The 15,829-nt window shown below is 45.4% G+C and overlaps 1 protein-coding gene across 6 annotated transcripts in view; it reads left to right on the forward strand.

Annotated features, from left to right (window-relative positions):
• The window catches only part of Arhgef3 (Rho guanine nucleotide exchange factor 3), a 310,353-nt gene that overhangs the window by 85,465 nt on the left and 209,059 nt on the right, over window positions 1–15,829 (forward strand). For 4 of the 6 annotated variants that reach the window (XM_087181501.1, XM_013065441.3, XM_087181500.1 and 1 more), the window contains one exon: window positions 3,888–3,954. The exons of 1 other annotated variant lie outside the window; for it this stretch is intronic. In XM_087181501.1, the coding sequence (XP_087037627.1) occupies window positions 3,888–3,954 (67 nt within the window). Of the gene's footprint in view, window positions 1–3,887; window positions 3,955–5,164; window positions 5,205–15,829 lie in introns of those variants that run through there. One more of the 6 variants, XM_087181502.1, reaches the window with a different exon arrangement.

Consider the following 15,829-nt stretch of genomic DNA (forward strand, 5'->3'; position numbering starts at 1 on the left):
TTCAGATAGGATGTTTGTGTATTTGTGACCTGAAGATAGTTTCCTTTGGTTTTTCCAAAGTTTTTCTAAACCCTTTGTGAACTATTTTGCTTTTCTGGGTGTTTCTGAATTCAGATGAATAATAAAATACTTTGCAGCATGCCACATTTTGTGGTGTCGATCGCAACTTGCACCTTTTGATTGGTCGCCAACTGCTGGGTCTAGAACAGTGGACTTTCAGCTGGAGGCCCTGCACAACTGCATGCATTGTTTGAGGCAGCCCCATGCCACACCTGTGGCTATTGAGTGCTTAAAATGTGGCTTATACCAGTTAACACGTGTGCTAAGTGCGAGGCACACATCACATTTTAAAGATTCAGTATGAAAAAATGTAAACTAGCTCTCTCTCTTTTTTTTTTTTTTTGCATGTTGAACTGGTAATACCTGGATATATTGGGCCAAATAAACTATACTGTTAGGGCTATGCTTATCTGTGTTGTTTTGCTTTTTATTATTTTTAGTTTTTTCAGTGCTGGCGACTGAACCCAGGGCCTTGCACATGCATGCTGATAAACATGTGCTCTACCACTGAGCTGCAACCGCAGCCCCTATTTACTTTTGAAATGTGACTGACAGAACGTTGGAAACTCCATCTGTGGCTTACATGATGTTTCTGTGGAAACAGTGCCGATCTTTAAGAAGCTGGTGCAGGCTGGAGAATGGGGAGGGAGTCCCCGTGGCTCAGAATCCTGGAAGTGCCTCCCTCGAGATGGGCCGCGGGAGCCCCCCTGCCTGTGTTCCCTCAGGAGCCCTGCTGCCTTCCACTCTCTGTCGAGGGGTCTTTCTAGCAGGCAGATCTCCTCGTGTCACTCTCCACCTTATAACTCTGCAGTGGAGCCCTGGCTGCCAATCAGGTCTCCTCTCCTGCTTCTTTGCCTCCTTCCCCGCCTGCCTGGGCCTTTGGATAGGTGTTATTATAGTTTCATTTCCGCCATTATGCTGCCTTTCCTCACCCTGGCTGCGTGATCAGTCACTGCCAGCAGCCGGGCTGTGTGATCCCAAATGACCTAGTGTCATTCAGCCCATTTCCTTATCAATAAAGATTGAAGCTTTCCTGGTGACCTGGTTGAATCCTTCTCTGTCAGGTCTCATGGAGGCCACATTCATTTCCTCTGGTGGTGGTGGGATACTCTCTGCTCCCCAAACTCAAACTGAGCCCCCTTGGTTCTCCTGTGGCCACTTAAAGGGCCTTTCAGGGTCCCGAGTTCGATCCCCAGTACCAAATCCGAAAAACAAAATGTTACGATGCCCACAGGGTGCTGGAGCAGGCAGTGGTCTTAGGAGAGAAGAGGGGAGGTGGGGCTCAGTGTGAAGGGGGAGCCTCTCATCAGTGATTGCATCCTGTCCGCAGCTGTGGCCATGTTGTCAGCTAATACAAATATTCATATCACACTGAAGCTTTTCTCCTGTTTGCCTGTTTTATCTAACCTGTGAGAACTACGTGCAGATTTCTTTGGTCCGACAACATGAGCTTCACCAGTGATAACAATAACCTCATGATGTTAACAGTTCACCCTCACTGGGTGAAAGAAGGAGCCTTCTCTTTAATAATAATAATAATAATAATAATAATAATAATAATAATAAATTTCAGCACCTATTAAGCACCAAACTCTGCCACGTGTTTTATATAGTACCTTAAGTTAATCTTTCCATTTTCCGAGAAGGGATAAGTATCCCCACTTTACAGATAAGAAATTGAGACCCAGAGGGACAAGAGGGTAGGTAACCTGCTTAAATCCCCCAGTAAGGAAAAGGGAGTTAGTGACATTCAGCCCCAGCCCCAGCCCCGAGATGGTTCTCCCTGAAGATCAGGCCCTTAGCCCCACAGTGCCCTGAAGCAGAAACAGCCTAAAGGTTTGTTTGCCCTGCAAACAGTCGCTAATCCTCTTCTCAGGGCTGTGAGAAAGAGTCACATGTGTGTTCACTGGATGGCAAAACACATACTGTGCTCACCCCAGGCTTGCTGCTGTGGACCTAGTTCTGCTAGACTCCAGACACCACGCCTTGAGTGGAGACCGTGGGTGGTGGGGGGAGGCGAGAGGGTTAGAAGCTAAAAATTAGGGCCAGCCCATCTTCCGGTTTGCTGGTTTGCCACTGGGCAGTTTCCCTAGCGGAGAGGGTGGTATCCAATTTGTGGAGAGTGCCCCGGGTTGTTCTTTGGCTGTGAGGCCTAATAGTATGAGGTGCTGTTGAAGTGCTGCCCTCCCACAAGGAAGCCTGGGCTTTGTTCTATGCATTATAATCCAATAACCGATCTTATAAAGGACCGAGAAGCTTAGGTTATGAGGGCTTAGTCCCTGGTACAGCTTAATTGAATCACTGATTTACTGTGATAATTAACATTAGGTGTGACCTTCTGTGGTTGCAACATATAAAACAAGGGCATATTTACTGAAATGTTCTGGTATATATTGTTGCATTGGATGCAGGGACGCTCATAAAATAATTAGGAAAGCAAAGCTCAGTTATAATTGGGAAAGTATCATTGATATCCAGGAATTTCTTTTTGGTACCGGGGATCGAACTCGGGTCCTTGTGCTTGCGCAGCAGGCGGCGAAACCACTGAGCTAAATCCCCGGCCAGGAATTTCTTTTTGAAGACAGCAGTTTCTTTACAAAAGAACTTGGGCCAACCAACATGTTGCTTGATGGGGAAAGGCCTTAGATCGGAATTGCTACCATCGGTCTCTGCTGGTCTGCAGTGCTGGCCTGGCCTCTGCTGCTTGTGTGAAGGAGGAGGGGAGGCAGGAGGGCCTGATGTTCAGGTCCCTCTGACAGGGCGGGGTTCCTACCAGCCTGGGCCTCTCTGCCGAGCCCCCTGTGTCAGGCCTGGCCCCAGCACTGTTCTTGGACACAGCGGGTGTTATATCCCCTGGTTTGCACATAGAAAACCAAAGCTCAGTAAAAACCTCGTATCAGGGTCACACACCTAATAAAAACCATGGGTGTGAGGTTAGACAGTTGAGACCAGAATCAGCTTTCACCTCTGTGATCATAATTCAATCATGTAAATTGTGTAACTAACAATGCTGTTGTGGTGCATTGGTGACTGAAACCTCAGGAAGAGTCCAACATAGGCCTTTTTCAGGGATGATCTCAGTCAGCTTAAGGTCTGAGTATCTACGATGACAGGCATCATATTTGGGGTGTGTACTGGGTAATTTATCACTTCATAAAAAATGTCAGAAAGGTATTCTTGTTGCTATTTTGGCAGCTACAGAACTTGATTCCATTTGCAAGACAGAAATAAGGTTCTTCGGGAGGGGGCGTGCCTGGGGCTCCTGCCCTGCCCCACCCGAAGCTGCCTGTGCCACTTCTAGGGAGGTGGATTTGTGCTGAGAGGTTGACAGGGAGGAGACCAGTGTCACCTTGGTGGGCAGGGGCTACCCGTCCTGTTGGTAACCTCTTTAAGAACCTCAAGTGTGGCCTCCGTGGAGATGTTGGGGCTCCTGGTGGGAGCGTGTGACTGGGGAGTGCTCCAGTGGTGTCCTTTTGGGAACTGCCCACGTAGGACAAAAGACAAAGACTGGGAATTTGGTCTGACTTTTTGGGCCACATCCAAATTGTGTTTTAGATTTTTTTCTTCCTCAGTGAAATGGACTATTCTCTATTTTTCTGAGTGAAAGCCTGACTAGTCAGCTGACTACCGTGTGGCTTTCCTCTTGTGGCTGGGAAGGAGTTGAGAGCGAACATGGCTACTGAAGACACCAGAACACTCCAGCCAGCAGGTTTGCCTGGGCCGTTGCTTCAGGCACCTTTCTTTTTGATAAATCTGCATTTGAAAACAATGATTTCTTCTGAGCATCTAATCAATGAATAAAGAACATGTCCTTTCTCCTCTTCTAGACCTAAGCGGCATCAACAAAACAACTTTCCCATGTTTCCTTCGCCTAAAGCCTGGAATTTCAGAGGGGTAAGTGTCTGCCCTGGGTGGCCTCTATTCTGGACCACGCTCCAGCCTCCAGAGAGGTGGAGGTCATGCTTTGCTTTTTGTATGAAAGTTTCTACCCAGCGTGCACTATGCTTCCTCCTGGAGGGGTCATGTGTGCTCCAGTGATGGTGGCTTAAGTAACCCATGAGCATCCGCTGACATTGGCCTGCTTGCACACCACAGGCTGTAGCATCTTATTGGAGAAGCCAAGAGGGGTCAAGGTCGCAAGGTCTCCAGGTATAGTCTGTTAATATGTAGATTGAGGCCTTCATGGGGCCTTTGTTTTCTAGACATCTGTAAGCTTAAACAGGCTTTAAAGGGAATCATGAAAGTTTCCCAAGCACAAAATATTGCTTTTTTGTGAGTGAGATGGAACCTTCTCTCCCACTAGGTGGGCTTCCTGGATGCAGTAGTGATGGCAATAGTCACAGGACATGGAGGTCCTACTGTGTGCTAAAGGACTTTAAAGGTCAGGATGAGGGGACCCTTGCATCTGTGGAGAGTGCTCTGAGCTGTTTTCCCCCCAGCCTTTGCATGTGGTGTTCCCCTGCTCAGCACGCACTCCCATTTCATCCCGGGGAGCTAAGCCTTGATATTTTCTTCCCTGGGAAGTCTTCACGACCATCTCCTAAACCTGTTCCCCTCCTGTATAGCCTGTAATTTCTTACCAATGTGCTTAGTCAGTACTTACTGAAATTTAAGATCAGAAGCCCCAACTGGGAGATGTGTAGAGACCTTGTCCCTTTATCTTCTTTTCTACTGTATCATGTGCCCAGTACAATGCCTAGCATATATAGGTTTAATTAATTTGCTGAATGAATGAGTCTCTCACATCCTTCTGACACAAAATCTACATATTGCCTTTAGATTGGGTTCCAAGTCCAAGTCTTTGGTTTTTTAATACTATTCTGGCTGGTTCCAGTCACAATTTAAAATCTTGTATAGATTTTGTTACTTTCCTTGTGTGTCTTATTAAAAGTAAATGTACCGCCTGCCCCGAAAGCACAAGGACCTGAGTTCGATCCCCGGTATCAAAAAAATAAATAAGTAAAATAAAGTAAAGTAAATGTAGAATGCAGCACTATTTTAGGTCAGGTTACAGTATTACTTTTCATTGAGTAGGAAGAACAATGTGTTGACTTCTGAAGTAGATGTGCATGGCTTACTGAATCCAAGTCTTGTACCTCCCCAGGTTGTTTATGTTTTTGTGGATAAGATCCCCATTGCTCAAGGTATGTACACTTGGGTGATGATGGACATTAAGTGAAAAAAGCCTTGTGTGGTTAGATAAATTTGGGACATACTGAGTCCTCTGTGATAACTATGTTCACCCCTGCAGTATTTCTCAGAGCCTTGAATGTGGTCATGTGTATGAAGATACCATTGGAAGAGTTGATGGAGTTCACGGCATTTCCCAGAGTCATTGACCCTGAAAGCTTTTGTTGACCAAACAGCATCTATACACTTTGTTGGTTTTTTTTTTTTTTTTTTTTTTTGGTACCGGAGATTGAACTCGGGTCCTTGCACTTGCGAAGCAGGCGGTGGAACCACTGAGCTAAGTCCCTGGCCCAGCATCTATACACTTTGGAAGCTGACGTTTAGAGTCAACTTTGTAGCTCCCTTTCTTTTTTTGGTATTGGGGATCGAACTTGGGTCCTTGTGCTTGCGAGACAGGCACCGGAACCACTGAGCTAAATCCCTGGCCCTGTAGCTCCCTTTCTGATGCAGCAGTGGTCATTTACCAAGGGTGTTGGGTGTATGCAGGGCAGTAAGCCAGCTGAGTTTGCCTAGGGACTGTCTCAGTTTTACAGTCCTGTACCTCAGGAATCCTGTTTTCTAGACTGACTGGGATAACCACTTTGAGACCTCTTCAACTGTTTCCCTCTGAAGAGGAAAAGTGAAGTTTTGAGCTCAGGTGTGGCTCAAAGGAACCTGTAGGTAGGTACATCTTTGGTTTAAATGACCCTCTGTTTGCCTCAGCCTTACCAAATCTCTCTAGTAACATTTAGAATTAGTAAATCACTGAAGCAGGGATGGGGAGGCTGCCTTCAGCTAATTGCAAATAAGTTAAATGTTCAAGTCCAATGTCATGTTGACTTCACATTCCTGTAGCCCTCAAATTCATAGCCAGCTCCCAAGAATGGCCCAGTCATTAATATTGCTTGAGTAAATAGAGTTCATTCAGTGTTTAGGCCAACTGTGATGTTTAAATTGGTCTCTTGTACCTGCTTTGATTGCTTCTGGCCCTGGGGCTTCTTGGGAAAGTTAGACAAACGGGCATCAAGATACACCAGAGGGAAGGCCCAGCCCACTGCCAGGTCCTGCTGTGCCCAAATCCATCTCTCTGTGCCTTGGAGAGGAAGCCTCAGTGACCTGGGGGAGTAGAGGGGAGTCCAACCAAGTAGAAACACCTTCCCTGCCAGCCAGGACTCCTTTGTAGTCACCAGGATGGTAATCAAACTGGACGAGGGACCCAGAACACCAGAATGGATACCTTGGAGACATTGTCTGGCTGCCACATTTTCTCTAATGAAATCTGACTCTCAGGTCTGTTGGACAGAGCTGTGCACACTGTACTAGGGCAAGGTACCCTGTGAACACTTTGTTTTCTCTTTATTTAGAAAGGAAGGTTTTAGAATCTGTGTGCTAGGAAAATTTCCATATTTATTTATGTGGCAGCAGAGAAAACCATTATAAGCATCTACAATTCCATTCCTCTTTACCTTACAAAGAAAAAGGATCCTATGGACAGAGCATGTGTGGATCCAGAAGGGTCCCGGGCCTGGGAATGTGACGATGAGCAGTGGTTTGGAAAAGACAAGAGAGGAAGCCACGTTTCTGCAGATGAAGCATGAACAGGGAGATTATGGGCAAGATATGTATGGGCAAGATCAGGGAGGATGGCAGGTTTGGGAAAAGAGATGAGATTTCAGAATAATTGCAAGAAAAGTCTTGAGGAGTGAATTGTGTTGGAGCCCCCTGCTTGCCTTCCCTGGGAATGTTCACTGCAGACCTGTGCTGGTCCCCAAAGCATTGGGCGTTGCACTTGCGGGTCTCCTTTTACTGCTGGAGTGAGTGGATGTGGAGAGGTGAAGAAGGACTGATGACCTGTGGCTCACCTGGCCTCCCTGCCTCCCATATGCTGTGGTCCTTTCCCAGGTTGTCACTGCTACTGTCTGCAGTTTGCATTCGGCCCCTGTTTTCTGCAGATGGAGGAGACAAAGGTGTTGGGGTCTCTGACCTTCCAGGACTGCCCAGCCCTCAGGGCAAGGGTGGTGCTGTGCTGTCTCGCCCAGACCCTTGGATGCTGCAATACCTTCAAGGAGAGAGGCTGAGCGGTGGCTTGGGTTGGGGGATCTTGGTGGGAACACATGAATCACAGTGAAACCAGAACAGAAAGGGAGGAGCGAGAAGGCCAGGGAGGTGGGGCCCTAGGGGTGTATCTTGCTCCCAGGTGGCCCTTCTGTCAGATACACGCTGCACATCTGGTCCCCATCTGGCTGGGAAAGTGCTGAGCTCAGAATTTCCACCCTTTGTTGTGAAAATGTTTTGTAAGTACAGCTCCTTTTGGGGAGAGAGAGAGAGAGAGGGAGAGAACCACAAACCAAGAAGGAGCTCACACTGTAGCTGTGGAGCTCTCAAGAGCACAGCTCCTGTTGTTAATGCTTAGCAGGGCTCTACTGTGTGCAAAGCATTATTTTAGGTACAAGAGCTGAGGTCTTAATTAAATATTGACCAACTGTCAGAGACTTTCTCCTCTAAGGCCTAGTCTTTACTTTTACTGAGGCCATTTGGGAAGGCATATCTAAACTCTGGGGCTTAGTAGAAGGGCATTCCCTTGTAGCCCCAGCTTTTTAATTTTTAGATGAGCAAAAGGAGGCCTAGTGTATTAGTCAGGACACTTGGTTACAAGTGATAGAAATTCTATTAAAACTTGCTGAAGTGAAAAGGGGAATTGATGGCTCATAGGACTATGGTGAGCTGAGGTGGGTGGGCTTCAGGCACAGCTGTATCTAGGGATACTCCCTTTCACATCTTTGTCACTCTCTGGATTTTTCTCATCTTTTCCTACTGCATGTAGACATTTTTTTTTTTTTTTCGGAAGGACAGGAGGGCTATAAACAGCCAGACATTTCCAGAGGAAAGGGAGAAGTTCTTGCTTTCAGGGTCCACATAGAAGATCCCAGTGTAGTACTGTGATTTTCCCAGGCTTGGGCCATGCAGCTGCACGTTGGTGGTGTCACTCAGAGTGGAGGGTTCAGGAATGGGACATTATCATCTTCTGACAATAGGTCCCATGCCTTCTCCATGCCGCTGTCCCATTTTGTAATGGTACTTATGGGAGTGACAACAATGGCTGTTAATCCCAGGTGAGTGACTCCGAGTGCTCACTTAATTATACCAGGCTCTGCAGAGAGTTTTCTCCAACTATTACTTTCCAAAGCAATAACAGGAGAATGTAGTTTGAGCTTTGTTCCTACTTTGTGGTCGACAAAATAGAATATACAGTGGTACCTTGGTTCATGAATTTAATTCTTCCTATGATTCTGGTCAGAATTTGTTTCACTATTCTGGTTGCAACCAAATAGGAAGCATAGTACGTACTACTGTGTTACTTTTCCACTGCTGAGTCATAAATTACTACAAATTTAGCGGTTTAAACAATATCCATTCTTTAGCTCATGGCTCTGTGGAGCAGAAGTTGGGACACCATGTAGCTGAGCTCTCTTTCTGCTTAGGGTCTCAGGAGAAAGAAATCAAGGCGTGGGGCAGAGTTGATCTCTTTAAGGCCCACAATCTTCTCCCCAGCTCATGCAGGCTGTTGGAAGAGTTCTGTTCCTGGTGGTTGCCAGGAGGTGGCCATGTCCTTGCTGGCTGTCCATGGGATGCTGTCCTCTCCTGGAGGTCCCTGTCAGGTCTTTGCCATGTGGCCTCTTCCATCTTCAAAGCCAACAATGGAGAATCTCTTTCACATCAAATCCATTCATGCTTCAGATCATCCTGAGTTCAGGAAGCAATGAACTCCTTCTATGGGCTCTCCAGATTAGATTAGGCCACCCAGCCAGTCTCCCCTTTGATGATCTTAAAATCATGGAGGTGATATCCAGTGATGTTCTCAGGCTCCACCTGCACTCAAGGGCAGAGGATCACACAGAATCTGTACCCTAAAAGATGGGGACCTTAGAGTACCCCAGAAGTATGGCGATGAGAGCAGCTTGCTCAGGGTCACACAACAGGTAAGTGGTGGAGCCTGTATTAAACCTGACCTCACCTCATTCCAGAACCCATATTTGTTTGTTTGTTTGTTCATTCATTCACTTACTTATTTGACAGGGTCTCACTAAGTCATAAATTTACCCAGGCCAGGCTCAAACTTGTAATCCTCCTGCCTCAGCCTCCCGGACTGCTGGGATTACAGGCATGGAACACTATACCTGACTTAGACCATGTTTCTAAATGGCACCGTTTTGCAACTTCTCTGAAATTATTTGGAAGTGTGGGAAATATTTGCAATGTTCATCTCATATGAGCCTCCTTAACATGCTAAAGACTCTTGTGAAACAGTAACACAAATTTAAAAACCCAATAGGAAAAGAGTTAATGGATTTAAATAAGCACCATCAAAGAGAAAACGCATATAACCACTAAACAAAGTCAAGTTGTTCTAATAATTTAAAAATATATATATATATTTTTTGGTACCAGGGATCAAACTCGGGTCCTTGCGCTTGTGAGGCAGGTGGTAGAACCACTGAGCTAAATCCCTGCCCTTAAAAATATTTTAACATGACAGAAGTAGCAAGCACAATAGGAACAGCATTATATTTCATTCATTTAGCTCAGGTAGCATGGTGGCTACTATTCCTAGTTCTTTTGAGCTATCACCTCCCCCTGAAGCCTTATTTAGTATTTACTATTGTTATTCTGGTTTCCAGATCAGAAAAGTGAGACTAGAATCTCCCCTAAGGTTCCATACCAAGTAAGCAGTGGGTCTAATGTTTGAACCCAGGTAATCGGGCTTCGGAGTTTGGGTCTGAACAACCTAGGTCAGTGATGGTGAACCATTTAGAGCTTTCAGTGATAACAAACAGCCCACTGTGGCATGTGTGCCATAGGTTCGCCACCACTGACCTGGGTCGATGTAAGAAGTGCAAGTAATGCCAAAGCATATAATGTGAAACATGTATAGATTCAAAGCAATACTAAAGAAAAAATTAATCCCCCCTTTTGGGAAGATATTAATTTGTATATCAGAAAAGGTCTGGGAGAATATCACCCTTGGCTGACAGTCTAAGGTCGGTGAGATATTCAGGAACTCTTGTGTTAGCTACATACTTTTTGTAATGTCTGAATTTCCCACAGAGAGTATTTATTGCATTTATAATTAGCAAAAGTAAGGAATTTATAATAATTTAAAAAGATCTCCTTCCATAACCAGAATCTTCTACAGCCAAGAGGAAGCTTATTTTTTAAAGTTCAGGGTCACTATGCAAAGTGGCAGACGCCTGTAACCCCTGTTATATCCCCCGTGACCTCAGCTGCTCTGGAGGCTGAGGCAGAGGATCATGGATTTAAGATTACATAGGCAATTTAGCAAGACTGCCTCAAAACAAGAAAGGTCAGTATTTTAGCACACATAGGGTGCCTCACTGAGTATGTGTTGTGCCAGGCATCTGGGAACTGACCAGGTCTGGATGCAGAGCAAGCTGTGGCACATTCTTCATCACACCCCCACCCCCATAGTCCAGACAACTCCACTCACATCTGGGGTCAACGGTGTTACTGTCTGCTGCCCCTGGACGGTCTCCAGACACTGAGTTCAGTCACCAGTCTTTGGCCATGGTGACAAAAGCTTTGGTAATGAAAAGGCTGCTGTGGGGTCAGAGTGCTAGACTAGGGATCAGTCAGTCACATTTCAGAGCACCAGGTACCTTCTCTGCAGTGGTGGCGGACGTAATAAAGTGAGCATCTTGGAGGCGAGACTTAGTACTGATACGTGTAAAGGGACCTGAGTAATGCCTGGCCTGTAGGTGTGTGCAGAAAATATTAGTTCCTTACAGAGAGGTTTGCTGTATATCTGAAATGACTGTTTTCAAAAGCTGTGTATTTAACAGATGCTTTTTGTTTCTTCAGTACTGGGGATAACCTTGGGTCTTCACACTGAGCTACAGACCTTTTTAAAATTTTTCATTTTTGAGACAAGGTCTTGCTAAATTACTAAGTTGCTCAAGTTGGGCTTGAACTTGTGCTCCTCCTGCCTCAGGCTCCCCGAGTGCTAGATGATAGATAACTTTCTGAGGTCAAACGCCTCCTTACAAAGGAAATACGGACCCCCAGGTTCCACTTAGCCCTGCTGGCCTCATTTCCCTTCAGGCAGTAGAGGACCAGCCTGGATGTAGAGACGCTGACCCCTGTGAAAAAAAGTCCATGTCATCTGCCGCCTCTGACACCAAAAATATGCCAGACACACTGAAGCTTATTTTTAGATTTAAGGCAATTTCTTTTTCTGGCTATATTCAAGATCTGTGGGGTCAGAGTGGGCGTGTGTCCCGGTTGTGTATGTTCTACACCTTCGAAGGCAGGATTTATAAAGATGCCTCTGTTTATGTTATGCAGTTATCCCTTCAATTAGTCCCCTTTTAGTGTCAGAATTATGCAGAGTAAAAGATGCTTTTACTTTGGTCTCCAGGGTTAATTAGGAAATATTAGTTGCAACAGACAGAAATTCCCTTGTATGGAATGCAGTGGAGCCCAGAAGCCTGTAGTACCAGGCACCAGAAACCCGAGAGGATTCCTGACTCCTCTCTGTGGCCACATTTCCTTGTTGGATTGACTCCTTCCACTTCCCCATACAGTGGAAATGCAGCCTCTGCAGAGAGACTGTCTCAGAGCCAGAATTTCTAGGGAGGGATTTTGATTGGTCCCACTTGGGTCAGGTGGATACTTCTGGACCAATCAGTAGTGGTCAGGGAGTGGGGTTATATTGTACCACCATGTTTGCTCCTATGGTAGCCATAGTAAAATGGGGAGTAGGGGCATCCTTAGGAGAAGTTAGCTTCTTGTTGCTATGACAAAACACCCAAGAAATTCAATTTAAAAAGAAGAAAGATTTCTTTTGGGTCTCCGTTTGAGACGTTTTAGTCCTTGGCCCTCTGGTTCCATTGCTTTTAGGCCTCTGGTGAGGTAGAACATCATGGCGGAAGGGTATGGCAGAAAAAAGCTTACCTCATGGCAACTAGCAAGCAGGAAGGGGTGCAGGAACAAAAGTTACCTTTCAAAGTCAAGCCCCCAGTGACCTGCCTTTCCCAACTAGTGTTCGCCTCCGAACGTTTCACAGCCTCTCATATCACCACCAGTTGAGGCCAAGCTTTCACTGTACTAGCCTTTGGGGAACGTTCCAAATCCAAAATAACAAAACGTCTTCCTATCTCTCCTGTAGTAAGAGGTAATCCCAGGGTCTGACTTCATGTGGACCCAACTCCTGGGTTCTCTGTAGTGGAAGCAGTTCACTTTGTTTTTTAACAGGCCTGTTCAGCAAGAATGGACACAAAACATAATGGTGGGGCTGGGGATTTAGCTCAGTGGTTCCGCCATATGCCTTGCAAGCACAAGGACCTGAGTTCAATCCCCAGTACCAAAAAAACCCCCCCAAAAAACATAATGGTTCTTTGGATAAACCAAAATAATAGTAGGTCTTGAAAAATCATGTTCTGAAAAGGCTTCAGGTCATTTCTAGAACACTGAGAAGTATTAAAGTTTAGTCAGAAATTTTTGTTTTTTCATTTTTTGAGTCAGGGTCTCCCTATGTTGCCTCAGCTAGCCTTGAACTTGCTGTGCAGCCCAGGCCAGCTTCAAACTTGCAATCCTTCTGCCTCAGCCTCCTGAGTGCTAGGATTACCAGTGAGTGCCACCATGCCCAGTTTAGTCAGGGTATTTATTTATTTATTGGTACCAGGGATCAAACTCAGGACCTTGAGCATGCAAGGCAGGTGTGGGGCCACTGAGCTAAATCACTGGTCCAGGGGTTTTATTTATTTAATTTTATTTTAGTCAGGTGTCTTAAATAGAACTTGGTTTGCAAGTTAGTCATTGCTTTGTGGTTTTTCATATATATATATATATATATATATATATATATATATATATATATAAGACTTTTCATGGAACTTTTTGAGTTCTTTTTTTTTTTTTTTTGTACCAGGGATCAAACTCAGGACCTTGTGCTTGCCAGGCAGGCATGGTGCCACTGAGCTACATCTCTGGCCCTTTTCATGGAACTTTATATTTTTCATTTTAAGAAAATTTAGCCTTTAAAACGCAAACAATAGTATGGCAGTGGTCTTGCTACCTCCTATGAAAGCATGGGAGGGGACAGCAATATTGAGAACTGAGGGATACGTCAATTTAGAAACTTTCTTTTTGGAAGGTGAAAGGTCTCCCTTATTTCTTTCCTCCACATTAGGTTATTTGCTCTGTTTTCTGCTTCAGCGTCAGAAGCCAGGGCTGAGAGCTTGTGAAGTTTCTGCTGTAGACTTACCTGCTGCTTTCTGTCAATGTCTTCCTCTTCCTAGTCACTGTGGCCCATTTGGTGGATTAGACTGGGTATGACTCATTGACTCTCAGCTGGAATTCCCTAATGCTGGGTGTGGTGGTACACACCTGTAGCCCAGCCTTCAGGAGGGTGAGGCAGGAGGATTGCTGCAAGTTGGAGGGTAGCCTGGGTTACACAGGTGTTCAAGGCCAGCCTGAACTACATAGGGAAACCCTGTCTCAAAAATCAGTTGGAACCCCCATGGAATGCCCAAATTACACTATTCATTAAATCAGTCAGCACACAGATAGCAGCTGGGGGGAAGACAGGGTAAGTAGGACCCCTCAGGGAGGACCATGCCACCTGAATCCTGGGCTTTGGAATGTCCATATGTCCCATCTCTCCCTTTCCTGCATTAACCACAGATGCTGTGGTCACACGAACCAGAGTTGAAGTTTGAGCAAGAAGCCAACAGAGAGAAGGTGCCCTGGGCCAGTGACCCACACTTTTATCAGAGACACTCAGGGACAAGCAGCTGCTTTTTGCCAATTAGCTGAGTGAGCGGCTGCCTAATTTCTGTTTTGTTTTGTGAGCAGAAGACACATGGTGCTGGAATGGGTGTCTCCAATGGGTAGCCAAGTGAGGGCCTCATGTATATTCAGGGCTCATATATATTTCATGCCTCCGTATATTTAGTTCTCCTAAGTCTCATGCATACTTAATACATAACATTTAGGAACCAGGTGCCTCATGAATATTAGGTATTGTTGGCTTCTCTCATCTATGTTTAGCACGCATGTTTGACTTACCACTGACTTATACTTAAAACATTTTCTATTACTGAAATAAACTGTCTCGCAAACTTAGCCTTCTTCAGTAATTGAAATAAATATGCTGTAAAAGCAAATGCTCAGCACAATCTGATTGCACAGGGCCCATTTTTCAGCGGGCTGCCTGCTAGAAGCAGGATGGTGAAAATTCTTCTCTTGCGCGAGTTTTGGGCCACCCTCATTTGTCGTCCTCCAACCGGCTCTCTCCTGGTGCCATCCAGCCCTGGAGGTATCAGTGAACACAAATGCGGGGCAAGCACTTTTGTGCGTGACTGTTACTGCAGATTCCAGGTGAGGCTGGTAATGAAGTGCTTGCATCAGATGCTGCGGCAGCGACGTGTTACCACCTGTGCCTGGGCCCTCGGCTGACGCGCCCCAGGCTGAAGATGCGTCCTGTGCAGCAGAATACTGCTAACCTGCGGGGTTCTCTTTATCCTCAGGCTGATGTGATCCAGCATCCCATTCAGAAAAAATGGGCAGTGAGGCTGGTCCCTTTTTTATAGGCAGATGAGGATTCATTTAAAAACACAGCTCTGATTTAAGGGAAATACAGTGGTGTTGTATCAGATATGCATTGAATTTATGCAGGTTCAGCTAAACTTCATTAAAAAAGGAATGGGGAGAAAACTTATGATTCAGTGCATGTGTTAGATGCGGTGGGAGTGTTTCCCTCTGCTCGCCCTCTTGGGGTAATGGTGACTCAGGACCATCTCGGGGGCGATTTGTGCAGTGTGCCCCCCAAAACCAAGCAACAGCTTCAAGTGGGGCTAAAGTGAAGTCGTGTACACAGCTTTGTTCTAGCAGTTGGCGGGGGGAGGTACTGAGTGTGTTTTACTGGGAGATGTTGGGTTTCACTTATATCTTCCTAAGGAGTTTCCATTTTTTTTTTCTCCTGTGTGTGCTGTTTATTCCCAAACACGCCAAACGTGGAAAAGTTGAAAGATAAGTGCAGGGAACACCCACCACCTAGAATCAATAATTGCTAACATTTGCTTTAGTTATTATTTGTCTCTAGTTATATTTATGGTTTGGCTTCATTGTACTAAGCCGTTTCAGAGTAACGCAACTGCAGATACCATGACTATTTCGAACACGCCAGTATATATGTCCCATGTTTTCCTGCGTTGTCGCATCATTATCCAACCTAAGAAAGTGACCAATGATTTCATTTCCTAGTATCCAGCCTGTGTTTATATATCTTAGTTATTTATTTTTATTTTTATTTTTTGGTACCGGGGATCGAACTTGGGTCCTTGAGCTTGCACAGCAGGCAGCGAAACCACTCAGCTAAATCCCCAGCCCTATCTTAGTTATTTTTTATGGCTGGTTTTTCCCCTCAAAGCATTAACGAATCACATGTTGCTTCTGGCTGGATTTATTGTTTGTTTTTTATCTAATTGAGGACCATAATTTCAGTTTGTTATTATGTTTCTTAAGTCATTTTTATTCTCCAATGCTTTTCCCGCCCCTTTTTTCAAAAGAGCATATAGTGTAT

The sequence above is a fragment of the Heterocephalus glaber genome, unplaced genomic scaffold, assembly GCF_053883595.1.
Source record: "Heterocephalus glaber isolate CG9 unplaced genomic scaffold, H.glaber_assembly_v1.0 deba00001472, whole genome shotgun sequence".
Taxonomy (NCBI): domain Eukaryota; kingdom Metazoa; phylum Chordata; class Mammalia; order Rodentia; family Bathyergidae; genus Heterocephalus; species Heterocephalus glaber.